This window comes from Silurus meridionalis, chromosome 13 (assembly GCF_014805685.1).
Source record: "Silurus meridionalis isolate SWU-2019-XX chromosome 13, ASM1480568v1, whole genome shotgun sequence".
Classification (NCBI taxonomy): domain Eukaryota; kingdom Metazoa; phylum Chordata; class Actinopteri; order Siluriformes; family Siluridae; genus Silurus; species Silurus meridionalis.
The window spans coordinates 3,923,889-3,940,088 of record NC_060896.1 but is presented as its reverse complement, the minus strand read 5'-3'; the positions used below and the strand labels follow the sequence as shown (position 1 = coordinate 3,940,088).

Here is a 16,200-nt window from a genome sequence, read left to right as displayed (position 1 = left end):
CGGTCCTCATAAGGATTGCAATCCAAATTGTGTGTGTGTGTGTGTGTGTGTGTGTGTGTGTGTGTGTGTGTTGGCACACAGGTTTCAACAATCTTGATTACTTGCACATGGCTTTCTAAAAAGTTGCATAATCTCTCTCTCTCTCTCTCTCTCTCTCTCTCTCTCTCGGTCTCAGTGAAGACAGTTATACGGTGATAGACTACGCTCTGAGGGATCAGATCTGGGTGGGGCCATGCCAGCCGGAGGATCTGAACCTCTCGCCGACACGCACCACCGCAGGCATGCTGACATCACGGCAGGTCGGAGCCAATCACCTGTTCCGCCTTAAATTCCGCAGCAATCACTCGGGAGACAAAGTGCCGATGATCCTGGGGGCAGAGCTTCTGTAAGTACCCTCTTTATATAATGAGATGATAAGATGTAGCGGGTACACGGTGTGTTGAAATAAGCGATTAGAGTGCGATTTTGAAATCCGTTCCTCTCTTCTCTATTCCAAGTGTCATCTACTTCACCTTGACACTGAATTCTATTCTAAAAATGCCCTAAGGCTAATAATGTAACTAGCTAGCACATGGCCTTAAGACATACATATACCATATATATATATATGACTGACACTGGAAACTTGACAAATTATCAGGAATGTCAAGATTTCTCTTCATTCTGTCAGTTAAATGCTAAGAAAAGTCTCAAATTACAAAGTAATTACACCTGCAATCGAATAAGTGCTGAAGGTTCTCTCCTACTTAGTGATAAAAACTGCTCTACAACACATCTTTTCTGTGGGTGTATGTGTGTGTGCTTTTACACACAAAACAGTTTTTCCCCAGTTTTGGTGTAAGTTGCTGATAGATTTCATCATATAACCAGGCAGATCGAGTTTCTACTGTTGGCCAGAAGATACCAGGATTCACAGCTCCAGTTTTAGTTACAAATGTGCTACAAATAGAATAAAGTGCAGTGATGGAGAATAGAACAGAGCGCAGTAGAGTACGAGAGCAGACTAGTTTAGAATAGAATAGAGTAGTAAAGAATAAAGTACAGAATAGAATAATATATAATAGAATAGAATAGAATAAAATGTGTATAGAATGCATTAGAATATAGTATAGTATAGTGTGTGTGTGTGTGTGTGTGTGTGTGTGTGTGTGTGTGTATATATATGTATTTATATTCATCATATATTCATATCCGTGAAAGCAATAATATAATTATATGGTATTTTTAACCGTGCATATCATCATATATTCATATTCAATATATATTCATATATTTATATGTGAATATAGTATGTGTGTGTGTGTGTGTGTGTGTGTGTGTGTGTGTGTGTGTGTGTGTGTGTGGTTGTGTGTGGTTGTGTGTGTGTGTGTGTGTGTGTGTGTGTGTGTGTGTGTGTGTGTGTGTGTGTGAGAGAGAAGGTCAGAGACAGGCTGGGACCTGAGTGTGTGTGTGTGTGTGTGTGTGTGTGTGTGTGTGTGTGTGTGTGTGTGTGTGTGTGAGAGAAGGTCAGAGACAGGCTGGGACCTGAGTGTGTGTGTGTGTGTGTGTGTGTGTGTGTGTGTGTGTGTGTGTGTGTGTGTGTGAGAGAAGGTCAGAAACAGGCTGGGACCTGAGTGTGTGTGTGTGTGTGTGTGTGTGTGTGTGTGTGTGTGTGTGTGTGTGTGAGTGTGTGTGTGAGAGAGAAGGTCAGAGACAGGCTGGGACCGGAGTGTGTGTGGAGACTTTAGAGGTTTTTGTAGCGGTGCCTGATTTGTCTTCTAAATTCAGTGGATCATTTCACCTCGTTCACACAGCGTCTTTCATCTCCTGCTTTGCTGTAAAGTCAGTGAGAGCTTGGACGTGTCTGTGGTAAGAAGTGCCTCAAATCTGCCAAATCATCTTCGATTCCTTCCATATTCATGGTCGATTCCTCAAATGGGACCCATGTGTATGGACGACATGTTCTACAGATTTCAGATTGGTACTAGGTGGTCCTCACATGGACTTCTGACAATGTATGTTCATTGTCGAGTGGAGTGTAGAGGGTGGGCTTGTCACCCACTGTCTCAGGGTTTGAACACCCTCACTGAGCTCATGATCTGTCTCATTGTTCAGGGTGGTTTATGGTTTGGTCATGAGGTTAAGTGTCACGCGCTCTTTTCTGTGATGTCTTTGGTAGCAGGGTGTTAATGGAGGAAGCCTTTGTAACAGCAGCTCATTTCCTTCTCAGTCTAACACCTCCCTGTCCTACAAATTCAGCAGGGTCCATCTGTTCTGCACTGTGTGTGTGTGTGTGGGAGATGGAAAGCCCCTGGGATTCAGAGCTCGGGGGGCATGTGTTACCCCTTTTTTTTGACGCTGTGATGTCAAGTTAATTTATTTATTTGTTTGAGAAGTGAAACATGCCATGAATCTCTTCTATTAATCCTTTCATTCACATATAGATCCTTCCTTCCAGGCATCCATTCATCTTATAACCCACCTATTTGTTAGATGTTCACTCACCAACAAACTGTTCACCTATTATTCATCTGTCCATCCATCTATCCATGCATCCACTCACCAACAAACTGTGCTTTTACTAACCTTTTCTTGAATCCATCCATCCATCCATCCATCCGTCCATCCATCCATCCTCCCATCCATCCATAGACCAACCTTCTCATCCACCCACCTACAAACTGTTTACCCATCCATTCATCCATCTATTCATCCATCCATCCATCCATCCATACACCAACCTTCTCATTCACCCACCTTCAAACTGTTTACCCATCCATTCATCCATCCTCTCATCCACCCACCTACAAACTGTGTATCCTTCCATTCATCCATTCATCCATACATCCATCCTCTCATACATCCACCTACAAACTGTTTACCCATCCATTCATCCATACATCCATCTTCTCATCCACCCACCTACAAACTGTTTACCAATTCATTCATTTATTCATGCATCTATACACCAACCTTCTAATCCACCTACCTACAAACTGTTGGCCCATCTATTCATCCATAAATCCATTCATCCATTTATCCATCTTCTCATCCACCCACCTACAAGTCATGCATTGACTTCAGCTCAAACGGCCTTAAACTAAGCATTCTATAAATAAATTCATCCATCCATCTTTTTATCCATTTATTCACTTCTCATCTCAACATCTCTGCCCCATCAGTTTCTCCAGTCGTTTATTGCTCTCTAACTGTTACTGCAACATCCTTGATTGATTTATTTCTGCAGATGTGGTAATGAATGCCTGTAGTAATCGTACTCATCAGGGGACTTCCAGTGGACACACAGAGCCCCCACCAGAGCCCCATTTTCCTCAAATAACTGGACAATTCAGCAGTAATTGGTGAATAAATGAGTCAGAGGCTTCTCATGATTTCTATTCACGCTCGTGGTCATTTCAGCTTCTGATGTGGTCCTAAAGTGGACCGGAATAGGAATGAAAAAACGATGACCGAGTTGGGATTTTACTCCCCGCACCTTTTCTCCGATTGGCTGGAGCCTCGCAGCGTCCGGGACTGTGTCTCTGCCCGGGTTGGCGTCTAGCTGTGTGTCGTGACCAGACTCTGTGCGTGTGCACACGGCTGGCTGGTGACTCAGAGGAGTCTCTCTCGGAGTTCAGCGCTACGGTAATTCAGTTCAGCCTGCATGCTGGAATGACAAAAACAATCCTGTGAGCACAACCAGATGAAACCAATCAGAAGTTTAACGCTGGCAGCAGCATTATGTAGCGACTGACTCATATCCTGATTGTCCCACCGTGTCCTCAGACAGAGGACACATGGTCCTGGGTCTGTGTTTTTGTTTTGTGCAGAATTTTCGAGTGTGCTTCTGATTTTTTTGTTGTAGCTGTTTAGAAAGAAAGAGAAGCCTCAATAGACTGACGCCTCAAATCACACTGCAGTATATCAGTTTCTTGGAAGAAACAACCATACACCCACACCCACACACACACACACACACACACACACACACACACACACACACACACACACACATATCTGGGAGTAAATCACAGCAGAATATATGAGAAGACTATTTAGACCTATTAGTGCATTTCCTCCAGACACTGTGGTGTACCAAAGTACCATAACACCCATGAGCTCCTATTTGTAAAACGTTTTCCAGCAAAATCCCAATCCAGTCTCGTATTTAAAGATTTAATAGAACATAACTCCGGTGTAATATCGCCATGGAAACGTATTTAGAGTGTGTGAGGAAATCTACTGAACTGGAGACTATGAGACAAGAAAGGACGACAAACTTCACCTGCATGTTCTAGTGATAAACAAATACAACAAGAACCATGGTATTGCAATTGGGTTTATTTTTTTGTTTTTTTCTGAGGCTTTCTTTCTGGTTGGAATCTCGCGTACCAGTATATCTTTCGCCTCAATGGTATATTTCAGTTGTAGCACCATGTCATCATCAACGCGTGAAGATCGACCTATCTTTCTACCGTGACAACATCTGTCTCTGGACCATCTAAAATCCACTAGAAACCCTTAAGATTCTAATTCCATACTGGTTTCTTTGGCGTGGTCAATTATGACCAAAGAAATCGAAGAAAAAAATAAATCTTGACATTTCAATGGGTTTCACTACAAGTACCTTTACAAGCCATCATCTATTAACCATTAAAACCATTACAGAATAGTTTTCATTACATATTGTGTTTGTGTACATCATCAAATCGTTACTATCAAACCAAAGAAACCAGTGTAGACCGTCAATCTGAAGTTTCATAGAGTCCTAATTTAGTTGTAAAACATGTCCTATTGGTTCTTAATGGTGCCCTTTAGACATAACATCTTTTCCATTAGGAGAGACCCCCTCATGGCTAATTTCAGTTTCTATTCAAATCAATACAATTCCCATTAAAACCATTACAATTTCCATATGGGATCGATAAAGTAGAGTTAAGTATCCCGATTATGATTTATTGGGTTCAGGATGCCTACAATTGTGTTGGACCAATCAGTGGTCTGTGCTCTTTTAACTCCACCCACATTTCCTGCTTTACATCGACTCTGGAAAAATGCAAATCAGTTATTAATTACGTCCTGGATTGAGCATTAAACATCAACCGAGTAGAAACTGGTTACGCTCCTTGCCCTGGTACCAGAACTTCCAAACCCTGAGAGAGAGAGAGAGAGAGAGAGAGAGAGAGAGAGAGAGAGAGAGAGAGAGAGAGAGAGTGTGAGAGAGAGAGAGAGAGAGAGAGAGAGAGAGAGAGAGAGAGAGAGAGATGGATGGATGGATGGATGGATGGAGAGAGAGAGAGAGAGAGAGAGAGAGAGAGAGAGAGAGAGAGAGATATGGATGGATGGATGGATGGATGGATGGATGGATGGATGGATGGATGGATGGATGGATGGATGGATAGATAGATAGATAGATAGATAGATAGATAGATAGATAGATAGATAGATAGATAGATAGATAGATAGATAGATAGATATTTGGGGGAAAAATTTTAGCTTGCTTTATTATTGATTTCCCGTTCACTATATTAACCTTAATTTCACCCTTTTATACTGGAAAGAAAAGAAATGCACTTTAAGAAATTCTAGCAGGAACCTCAGCACTTGAACTCGTCCCAACTTCCTGAAAACTCCCCCTTGTACAGGTGCTGCTTCAGTAAGAGGAGATGAGGGTAATTCTGCGTTTCTGCACAGAAAAATACCGTATGGTATAATTTATTTCGTTTTTTTTACTCTGTGTGTGTGTGTGTGTGTGTGTGTGTGTGTGTGTGTGTATGTGTGAGAACAGAACAGGACATTCTGAGCGAGGTGGGATTGGAGACAAAGGCGATTTCAGAGCAGGGTTTTGTTAGGGAGCGTTTCTGAAGTTCAGATTTCACCTCGTAATCCTAGATGTGTTTCTAGAGTGTGCTGCTGCCATAGTGTTCACTCAAACACACACACACACACACACACACACACACACACACACACACACACACACCTGGGTGAACAGGGTAATGCGCTGAGGCGTCTAATCTCAGTGTGTGTAAGTGGGATTAGATTGGACTCTGTGTCACTTGTGAAGCGTGTTGGTATAAACTGTAATTTGAATGTAAAAAGATTTTTCTTGTGCAGAATCATTTTAATCTTCAAGAGTGAAAATGCTGGAATATTTACCCTTCCATCTCTTCCATCTTTCTCTCTCTCTCTCTCTGCAGTAATGAGCGTGCTCGCTGGATCAGTGCACTTGGACATGCTAACAATGAGAAGAGGAACGCAGACAGAACAAGTGAGTTTTTGTTGAAAGTTTCAGGGTCAGATTTCAGTCCACTGAATCTGTCAAACCAAAACCTTGGGGTTTTTTTCTTTTCTTTTTCTTTTTTTTCCACCATAATTATTTTCATTCCTAAGGGTCAGGATGAGACCCAGATTCACTTCATTTCCATTAATATGGATTTCAGTTCACTAAACAGAGAAACGTGGGGAGTATAAATCAGTCAGATGAACGGAAAGACACGAGAAATCTTTCTGAAACACATTTAAGGAAACAGCGCCGCCTGGTGGTAGCGCATGTGCTCTCCATGTGAACAAGAGTTTACTTGTAGGAAAGGATTACAGAAATACTACAGACTTCTGGTGATTACTGTTCTCATACTCTACTCCGTGTGTGTGTGTGTGTGTGTGTGTGTGTGTGTGTGTGTGTGTGTGTGTGTACGCATCAGATTCCATGCAGGTGGAGGTGATCCGCACCTACACGGCTCGGCAGCCTGATGAACTCTCGCTGCAGGTGGCAGACGTCGTAATCGTCTCGCAGTCGGTGGACGACGGTCAGCATTTTCACTACATTCTTTCCTCAAATTAATATTTATTATTTATTTATTTATTTTCATCAATTAGTAGTAGCATCATCATCGCAAATGATGCTTAATTCTTCTTCTCCTGATGGAGAGTGTGTGTGTGTGTGTGAGGAATAAAGAAAGGAGGGTATTGGGATAAAGAAAAATGATGTTTTTTACAGTATATTTCTCTGAACTATTTTTTTTACAGGGATACAATTCAGTTCATTTTTATTTATAGAGATAAAGGAATTAAAAACTCCCTGAGAAGTCATGAGGAAGAAACCTTGAGAGGAACCAGACTCAAAAGGAACCCGTCCTCATCATCGAATGTCCATTACAATATTCACCTGCTTCCTGAAGTCGTGCTGCGTTTCAGCACGTTGCTGGAGATCCGTGTGGAAGGTTTATCTCACGACTTGCCCTGTTTACAAGAAAGTACTTCATTTACCTACATTTCCATCACCTTCAAAATAGTCTTTTTGCACAGCAATACAGCGCCCCCTAGCATTTCTATGGCCCCCGGCTTGCCGCAACGGTGTCGAGGTGGCGACCTTTGAACCAGATCTTCATCTTCGGTGGAAGAGGGTTAAGTCCCACAGGAACGTCTGCTACAACAACTTTTGGCTGCAAACAGTTTTGCCTCCATCCATCAGTGAACAGTCGATCACCTCAACAATGATGGAACTATAATGAATGGACTGGATTTTGCATCTGGTTCCTCTCAAGGTTTCTTCCTCATAGCATCTCAGGGAGCTTTTCCTTCACCATCGCAGCCACTGGCTCGCTCATCAGGGAGAAACGTATAGGCACAAGTTTATGAGGTAAAAACGATGACAAATGATTAAGTAAAGAAAAAGTAAAGGTGCATATATCTTCACAGCACAGGGAAACTCTTTCTTCACATATCTCAGCGATGTTAGGAAGCTGGGCTTCCAGGGCTACCAGGGCTTGAACCCCCAACCTTATGATCAGTAACGCAGAGCCTCAACCACTGAGCTCCCACAAAAGCAATAACCGGGGGGAGGGGGTTAAAGGCATCAGCCTTGGTATTTGAAGGTCAAATCCAAGTTGCCTCACACCAAGTCCTGGGCCCCTGAGCAAGGCCCTTATCCCAATATCTGCTCAGTTGTATGAATGAGATAAAAGTTGCTCTGGAAATGGCGTCTGCCAAATGCTATAAATGCAAATTTACTAATAAAATCTGATCGACTAAACTGCGCCCCCTGTGGTCAGAATTAAGTTCCGTTCGCACAGAACATCACTCCGTCGTACCGCACGTCACCACCCGACCTCTTTATCTCCTCCCGTTCCTCTCTGTGGCGTGTTCTTTAACCCCGGCCCGGGCGTGTGATGTGTTTGATGTGCCGGGGTTGAGGGTCAGGTGACGGTCCCTCTGTGATGACACCTGTTGGCCAGCTTTCGTGTTGAAAGGCCACTGGGCTTAGAATAGACCATCAAAAAGCTCCATGCATCTTTAACCACACATTAAATATACAGCACCCACTTGAAAGCTGAACGTGTGAGGGGTTTGTAGCATTTTACAGAAACGTAAGAGACGGTAGTGACGGGAAGATCGGATCATTCAAGTGACTCGGTTCTTTGAATCTGGTTTATCAAAACGAACGAATCTTTTTTTGAGTCGTTTCGTTCATTTCGTTCCTTTGATCAAAAATAATATTTTCAATAAGCAGCTCACGTCTACAGACACCGACTCTGACTGTAGTTCTGATGATGACAACGTGACGACGCAGATAAGAACTAATGATGATAAACAGAACGAATAGCCTAACCTCTCGTATCTTCTGGTCCGTGTCATTAGTTCTGTTGTCACGTGGCTTCCTTAATTTTGCATCGTTGTTCTCTGGACCAAAAGCACCCAATCGATTGCGTTGTGTAGCGTCTACGGGTGTCACGTGATGAAAAAAGAAAAAAGAAACGACTCGGATTAGACGAGTCGAGAGATGAACGATTCAATACTGTTTCCTGAACATGACCTATAGATTTTGCGACTCTTCGTTCCTGGGGCTCAGGTAGAAAATGAACGAATCGTTCTTCCAGACGACTCGTTCTTCTGAGTCACATTGAAGACTCGTTCAAAATGAGTTCAAAGTGTCTCCATTCTTCTTGGAAGATGTTCCTTTAGATTCCATGGAGATTTGTGGAGATTCATTCAGCCACAGGGGTGTTTATAAAGTCAGGTACTGACGGTGAGATGAGGAGGCCTGGGGTGCTGTCAACATTCACATTCATCTCAGCAGGGTTGGAGCTCTAGAGAAGGAGGTCTTCCACTCCAACCCATTTAAAGCAGATCTTCATGGAGCTGGCTTTGTGCACAGGGGCATTGTCATGCTGGAACAGCTTTGGGTCTCCTAGTTCAAGTTTAAGTGCTGCGTCCAGAGACGGCCTATAAACTGGTGTGCCTCCAACTTTGTGGTAACATTTGGTGGAAAACTACATGTGGGTGGAAAAGTCAGGTGTCCCAATACTTTTGGCATCTCTGTAACTGCTAGTGAAATGAAATGACTGACTTTATGCACCAGTCTTGTTCCTCGTGTGTGTGTGTGTGTGTGTGTGTGTGTGTGTGTGTGTGTGTGAGCGTGACTCCTTGTGAATGATCTGATGACTCTGTATAACACTTTGTTTCAGGTTGGTACGAGGGCGAGCGATTGCGAGACGGAGAGAGAGGCTGGTTCCTCGCCGAGTGCGCTCAGCTGATCACGTGCCAGGCCACCATCAAGAAGAACATGCAGAGGATGGACCGCCTCCAGGGCCTGGAGACCAACGTGTGAGCGGGAGTCTCTGCCGTTCTTCTGAACGCACACCTGCAGAGACGTCTGAGGAACACTGCAAGATCTTATTGATTATTCTGATATCATGGAGCTCCAAAAAAAGGAGCGAGAACCTTGGTGGAAGAACTCGCAGGTGGAGGAGTGCAGATCCTGGAGGAACGGGCAGGAGGAAAATGTATTTAAACACGGGTGGAAAAAAAGGCAAATTAGAAAACTATATATATATATATAATAACCCGAGACTATAAAATTGTTCAATTTGGGTCACCTGACCACATCACATGACTCAAAGCACATTGGAATTATTATTTTTTTTTAATATCTCCGTTTTTTCTCACTCGACACTTTGCCGACACGGCGTTTCGACCAGATCACCTCAGGAGTGCGTTCGTAAAGCTTCGCCCAAAAACGTGCCTCGGTGCAGATTGGAGGCTAAAACGTCAAGAAAAGACGTTTTTTTTTTTTTATGTGGACGTAGCTTCCGACACGACGTGCAAATAATTCCATATTTGTATATATTTAAATTTTTACAGCAATGGGCGTAAAAACGATGTGTTTTAGAAGCAGGTTTAAAAAAAACTTTAATCCAAAATGATGAGAATAAAGTGCTAGTGATACTAGATTAAACTCACGATTTTTTCATCATCATCCTTATAGTCTCTTCACACGTTCTCTTCGAACATCCTGCAGATATACGCCGAGATCGAACGTTCAAATTTTTCGAATTTTCATTTCAAATGGATTTTTCTCTCTGATCAGTTGTTGGTCTTTTTTTTTTTTTTTTTAACCTAAAATGAATGAACACCCCTGAGCTTGAATGTTAGCCCGGACCCTGGACTGTACCACCTTCTGAAAATTCCAGCTCGACGACTTGGACTCCAGGGAGCGCTAGTAGCCGTTACACGCTGCAGGACGAAACACTCCTGTGTGAATAAATACAGAAAAAGCTTTAAGAGCTCAGGGAAGGTTTGTAGTTCGAGATCTACACTATATACAGACAAAAGTATTGGGACATCTGACTTTATCCACCCATATGGTTCTCACCAAACTTTGGAGGCACACAAAAAGTTGAGGCCGACTCATTTACAAGAACATCTAGATTTATACACCATCATCCTCAAAACCAGCGTTCCCACCACGTCAGACGTCTCCGTCTCCACCATTGGTCTGAAACTTTTTGATTCCACCTTGACTTTATCAGGTGCTGTACCATGAATTTTTCCATTCAGGTGATTTAGGAGACCTGTTCCAGCATTCCAATTCCCCCTGTGCACAAAGCCAGGTCTGTGAAGATCTCCTGCTGTAGAGCTCTGACCTCAAACCTGTTAAACTGGATGAATGTGAACGCTGACTGCAAACCCCCCCCCCCCACCACAAAACGTGGTGGAACATCTTCCCAGAAGATCGGAGCTCATTAGACCTGCACATGGAGACTAAATGTGGGGGAAAAAAATAAGTAAACACAAACCTTATGGTCAGGTGTGTACAAACTTTTGTCCATGTATAATTAAACACACACTCGGCGTATAAAAGACTCGAGTGATGCACTCAACCAACACCAATCTGCATAAAGCTCCAGGAGCTGCTTCATTACGCCTTTTATCTTCCTGCAGATCAAACGCTGCTCTTCGGCTCTGTGTTTATGGAAAAGAATAAAAAAAAAAAAACTGGAAAATATGCATGAAAAAAAAAAGTGACAGATTCAGTCATAAATGCAGTTTTAGATACAAAAAAAGTGATTTTTTTTCTTTTTTTAATGAAGGAATGTTTTTGACCTAAAACATAATCATTTTTAATTTACAAATCTGAAGTGGGCCTCAGGGAGAACACACACACACACACACACACACAAATGAACTGTAAATGTGTAAATGTAAAGATCAGATATAACCTGTTTGCCTGTAAGTAATCTACAAACGGATAAAGATTCGAGTTTGTTTCACTCACTAGTGTGTGTCGTGTTGTGTGACTTCGTGTTGGAACAAACTGTGTGTCCTGCAGCATAACAGCAGCTTTAATCATTCATGGTGATGGAGAGAAATAAAAAAAAAAGAGGAGGAGGAATAATTTCAGAGAGTCTGGTGATTCAGTGACTCCTGAACAGAAGGATGAGCAGATGTTCTCATGCCTGAAATTTATGGAGTGGATGTTTGACACGGTCATCATTCAGTCATTCAAGTTTAAAGGTGCAATAAGCAGAGAGGCATCGCTTTGATTTCATTTCAACAAGAAAAAAAAAAAGAAACCCCAGTTTTCTAAACTGGAAACTTTCCAATAGGAATTAATAAAAATAAAGCGGGAATTTACTACATTGCAGGTGAGTCTAAAAAAAGGAACTTAAATAAATTTTGCGGGATAATTTCAGTTAAAACAACCAGATTAAATCTAATTTTCAGTAGAATTTCCACCTGCACATTCACATTCACTTACTGCACGTTACTGAGGCCACGCCCCCTACATGCACTGTAAATTCAGCCATAATGTATAACACACATTTCTTATATATAAAGCAGTGTATAAGCTGCTGTACAACAGAATTATACTAACAATTAAATCAGTCTTTTTCATTAGTTTTCATGTCTGCTTATAACCAAACTACGTTTTTGTATTTGATACATTTTATTTACATTTCTTCCAACTTGCAATGTTTCCCAAATTCCCCGGATTAAGTTCCAATGGAAATTTCCCACCCCTTTGCAACCCTGCCCTAAACCCTGCCCTGTCCCAAAACCCAACCCTGTCCCAAAAGCCTGCCCCAAATCTCAACCCAGTCCCAAAACTCAACCCTGCTTTAAAGCTCTGACACTGGAGAGTCCTTCCCTAAACCTTTTTACACGTCAGCATTACGCCATATCATTACGCACATCAGTCCTGCACGTCCGATTTGTTTCTATAGAAACCAGAGAGAAACCTGTTTTGTTGCAGAAAGCGAAAACCGACACCTTCTGACCAATCAGCATGGAGAACTCAACAGTGCTGAAATGAGAACATGTTTGAGGGTTAAGGGCCTCGCTGAAGGGCCCAGCTTGGTGGTGCTGGGATTTAAACTCGTGACTTTTTGGATCCAGAGTCCGATCCCTTTAACCACTAAACTTTTAAAAGCCCATGTGATCAGTTTTTGTTTTTACACCCAATAACAATATTTTACTGTTTTGAATGTTTTTTTATTGAGTTTTTTAATCGGGAAGTGAAATGTTCAGCGATTGATGTTAAAGGAGAAATTCTGCTCATTGCATCGTTAAAGCAGATCTCACACACACACACTCACTGTGTGTGTGTGTGTTCACTGGCTCTAGTCCCAATGCTGGCAGCTCTTCCTGTAGGGCTCTTGCATGGACGTCGTGTTCTCCTGCGTGGTGATGAGGTCGATGATGGCCGAGATCACGGCGCAGTCCTTGGAGGCGCGGTCGCTCCAGTCGACCGGACGAGGCTGCTTAATTTTCTCCTCCAGCAGCAGATCCAGCTCTTTCTTCAGGTTCTAAAAAAAGATGAGAGAAACAAGCACGAGGTTGAACCCTAACGAGATGGTTAGCTTAGGCTTCTACTGATCAGGGATACAGATCGGAAATGAAGATCGATGACGAGGGATTTTGTCTTTGCAGAGCAGAAAAAAAAAGAAACAAGATTGAAATTTGATTAGTTGTTACTTATCATGTGCTGTGGAACGAAACAAAATGAGAAGGGACACCATAATGTTGAGGAACATCTAAACGTGTCCTTAATTCTGATAAGACAGGAGCTCCAGATGGTCTTTTTTCTTCTTCATGTGCAGCAGTAAAAGTCAATTTTTCATCAAAGCTCATGTAGATGTACCAGTTCTCTTCCGTTTTCCAACCACTTGCTGCAGCTGAGGACGGTTCCGCAAAAACCACGCAAAAGATCTGGGAGTTCATCTGAAGAACCATGAAGATGGATTTGGACCGGAATGAAACTAAACAGCCTGCTACTACGACTACTGCCATTCAGGTGCGCATCAGTGAACAGTTAATGGTCAGGCAGCAATGATGGATGAAGATGAGTCCGGTTCCTCTCAAGGTTTCTTCGTCGTGTCGTCTCAGGAGGTTTTTCCTTGCCGTAGTTACTAAATAGACCAAAGCTTGGGATCCGTTTGGTGGAGACAATTAGTCAAACTCGCTCGAATCCTAACCCATTTTTCCTGCTTCGAACGCGTCAACTTTGAGAACAAAATGCTGCCTCATTTATATTCAACCCACTAACAGGTGCCATGATGAAGAGCAAGAAAATTACTTGCCGCTGCATCCAAAGACGCAGTAGTGAAGATGGGGGAGGTGGAAGCTGAAGGTCATGAGTTCAAATCCACACCAGGCTACCGCTCCTGGTAAAGCCAAAAGTATCGGGACAGTGGGCCATGTTCGATTCCGTTTTATTTGTGGAGCGTTTTTAAGGTGGAAGGTCGACTACATCAAGGATCGGTTTTGAGCCCTTTCCTGTTTGCAGTGGTGATGGACAGGTTAACTCTGAAGATCACATAGCAGCTCCACAGAGATAAAGAGGTTATAAAGTTGTACAAGTTTAGCAGAGTTGCAAGTTTGTCCGTAATGAGCGAGCCGGTGGAGACTGTTGTGACGGTGTGTGTGTGGACCATGCTGACCTTGACCAAATGAGCAATGCGGGCAGGAGACTGGAAGACGATCCATTCGTCTACTGCAATGGTCTCCTGCTCCTTGTCCTTCTGGATGGAGATGTCACCACCGAAGAAGAGGAGCGAGAATGGAGACACCTCTGTGCAGTCATACAGGAAGATCTACATCACAGAGAGAGAGAAATTTAATGTGTGTATGTAGTTTACACTCCGGCTGCAGAAGAACTCTTTATCCTCACTCTCATTCTCTCACACAGATTTCACCCAGAGAGGGTGTGTGTGTGTGTGTGTGATGAGAATGAACAGGAGGAGCAGCAGTATGCATGCTGTTCAGGTTCCATCAACTCTCGTTGTGTGAAATCATTGCGTGTGTGTGTGTGTGTGTGTGTGTGTGTGTGTGTGTGTGTGTGTGTGTGCACAATGTGTCTGGAGGAATCAGCACGCAGCAGTGCTCTACAGGCAGGAAAAGGTGTGGGCTGAATTGTCGATTCTGATTGGTCGGGAGGTGTTGAATGTTCTCGAACAGTGGCTCGGACAGCAGTGCACCCTGGGTAATGTGCTTTGAAGATGGTCTTGTTTCTATAGTAACAGTTTACATGTGGGATGCTGGGCTGAAATGGAGACGTGTGGAAAGTGTTTAAGCTGAAACGGAGGTTTATTGTCTGACTACAGTCGAGATAAAAAGAATAGACAAGTTTCGCTATCTCTCTTTTCACTTGTTGTTTAGATTAAGTTTTTATGCCATCCATCTATCCATCCATCTCTTTTTCCCCTTATTTATTCCCCCACCTCTTCTATCTCTCGCTCTTTTTTTAGATCTATATCTATCTTCCTCTCCTTTCACTGTCATTAATCTGTGGAACTTTTCCGAGGGCATATTGTAAAGGAGACACCTACACTCACTCAGTGTTCTACCTGCCCCAGGTTTCCCGAGTTCTCCCTGTTCTCCCTATTCTCTATATGTCTCTCTCTTTCTCTCGCCTCTTACCACATCGTTTTTCTTCCCTGCAGTTCACTCCTCTAATATCTCCCTCCTGCTGCATCGTTCAGCAGTTATTTCATTCCTCCCTCTTCTGCCATCTAAATCACTTTTCACGCGCCTGTCCCCGACTCGCAATCTCCGCTCCGTCTCTGCTATAACTCTCTAATTCACTCTCACTCAAGTCTTTTTCTCTCCATTCTCTCCGTCTACATCTTTTTTATCTCTCACAAACCCGAGCCTGCACTGAAGGACCTGCTGCATTTGTCCGTTCCTGGGTCTTGTGAGAAAAGGGGGGGATATCAAGGAAAAAACAATTAGATTGATAGATAGATAGATAGATAGATAGATAGATAGATAGATAGATAGATAGATAGATAGATAGATAGATAGACAGACAGACAGACAGACAGACAGACAGACAGAAGTGAAGAGAGTGGAGAGGGAGTAAGAGAGATTGGAGAGGGAGAGAGGGAGTAAGAGAGATTAGAGAGGGAGCGAGGGAGTGAGAGAGAGTGGAGAAAGGGAGTGCGAGAGAGGGAGTGAGAGAGGTAGAAAGAGTGTTAGAGAGCGGTAGAGGGAGGAGTGAGAGATCTGGGCTCTTGGATAGTGAAAGCTGCTTTGATGTGAGACGAGTCTGTGGAGAACGAGGACTTGAAAGGCAGACAGGTTCTGAATAAAAGATGGCGTTTTCTCTTGAACCCTGAACCACGTCTGGTTTAAACACCTCGTCTCGTCTCGTCTAATAACCTCACACACAGTAATGAGACGCCGAGCAACAGACGAGGAAACAATCTGTCATCTGTACATAACCTCATAACCCGAGCCCAATCAAATCATCACACTGCATAGCGAGTTATTTATACATATGTTCCATAGCAAGATCCTGTGTGTGTGTGTGTGTGTGTGTGTGTGTGTGTGTGTGTGTGCACTCACACTAGTGGTTCTCATCTTCAAGTGATAGATGAGCCAGGTGTAGTGGAACTCCGTCTCCTCCGAGTTGACCGATTTGGGATGTATACAGACCTT

The 16,200-nt window shown here is 43.1% G+C and overlaps 2 protein-coding genes across 2 annotated transcripts in view; one reads left to right on the top strand and one right to left on the bottom strand.

The window, feature by feature from the left end:
* Positions 1-11,535, top strand: part of LOC124395468 (rho guanine nucleotide exchange factor 26-like) — a 54,251-nt gene extending 42,716 nt beyond the window's left edge. The window contains exons 13-16 of the mRNA XM_046863968.1: positions 176-385; positions 6,180-6,250; positions 6,684-6,788; positions 9,447-11,535. Of these exons, the coding sequence (XP_046719924.1) occupies positions 176-385; positions 6,180-6,250; positions 6,684-6,788; positions 9,447-9,589 (529 nt within the window). The 3' untranslated portion in view covers positions 9,590-11,535. The remainder of the gene's footprint in view (positions 1-175; positions 386-6,179; positions 6,251-6,683; positions 6,789-9,446) is intronic.
* A 1,196-nt stretch (positions 11,536-12,731) lies between these two features.
* The window catches only part of dhx36 (DEAH (Asp-Glu-Ala-His) box polypeptide 36), a 27,229-nt gene continuing 23,760 nt past the window's right edge, over positions 12,732-16,200 (bottom strand). The window contains 3 exon segments of the mRNA XM_046863967.1: positions 12,732-13,067; positions 14,202-14,354; positions 16,108-16,200. The exon segment at positions 16,108-16,200 is cut by the window's right edge and continues 31 nt beyond it. Coding sequence (XP_046719923.1) covers positions 12,882-13,067; positions 14,202-14,354; positions 16,108-16,200 — 432 coding nt within the window. The 3' untranslated portion in view covers positions 12,732-12,881.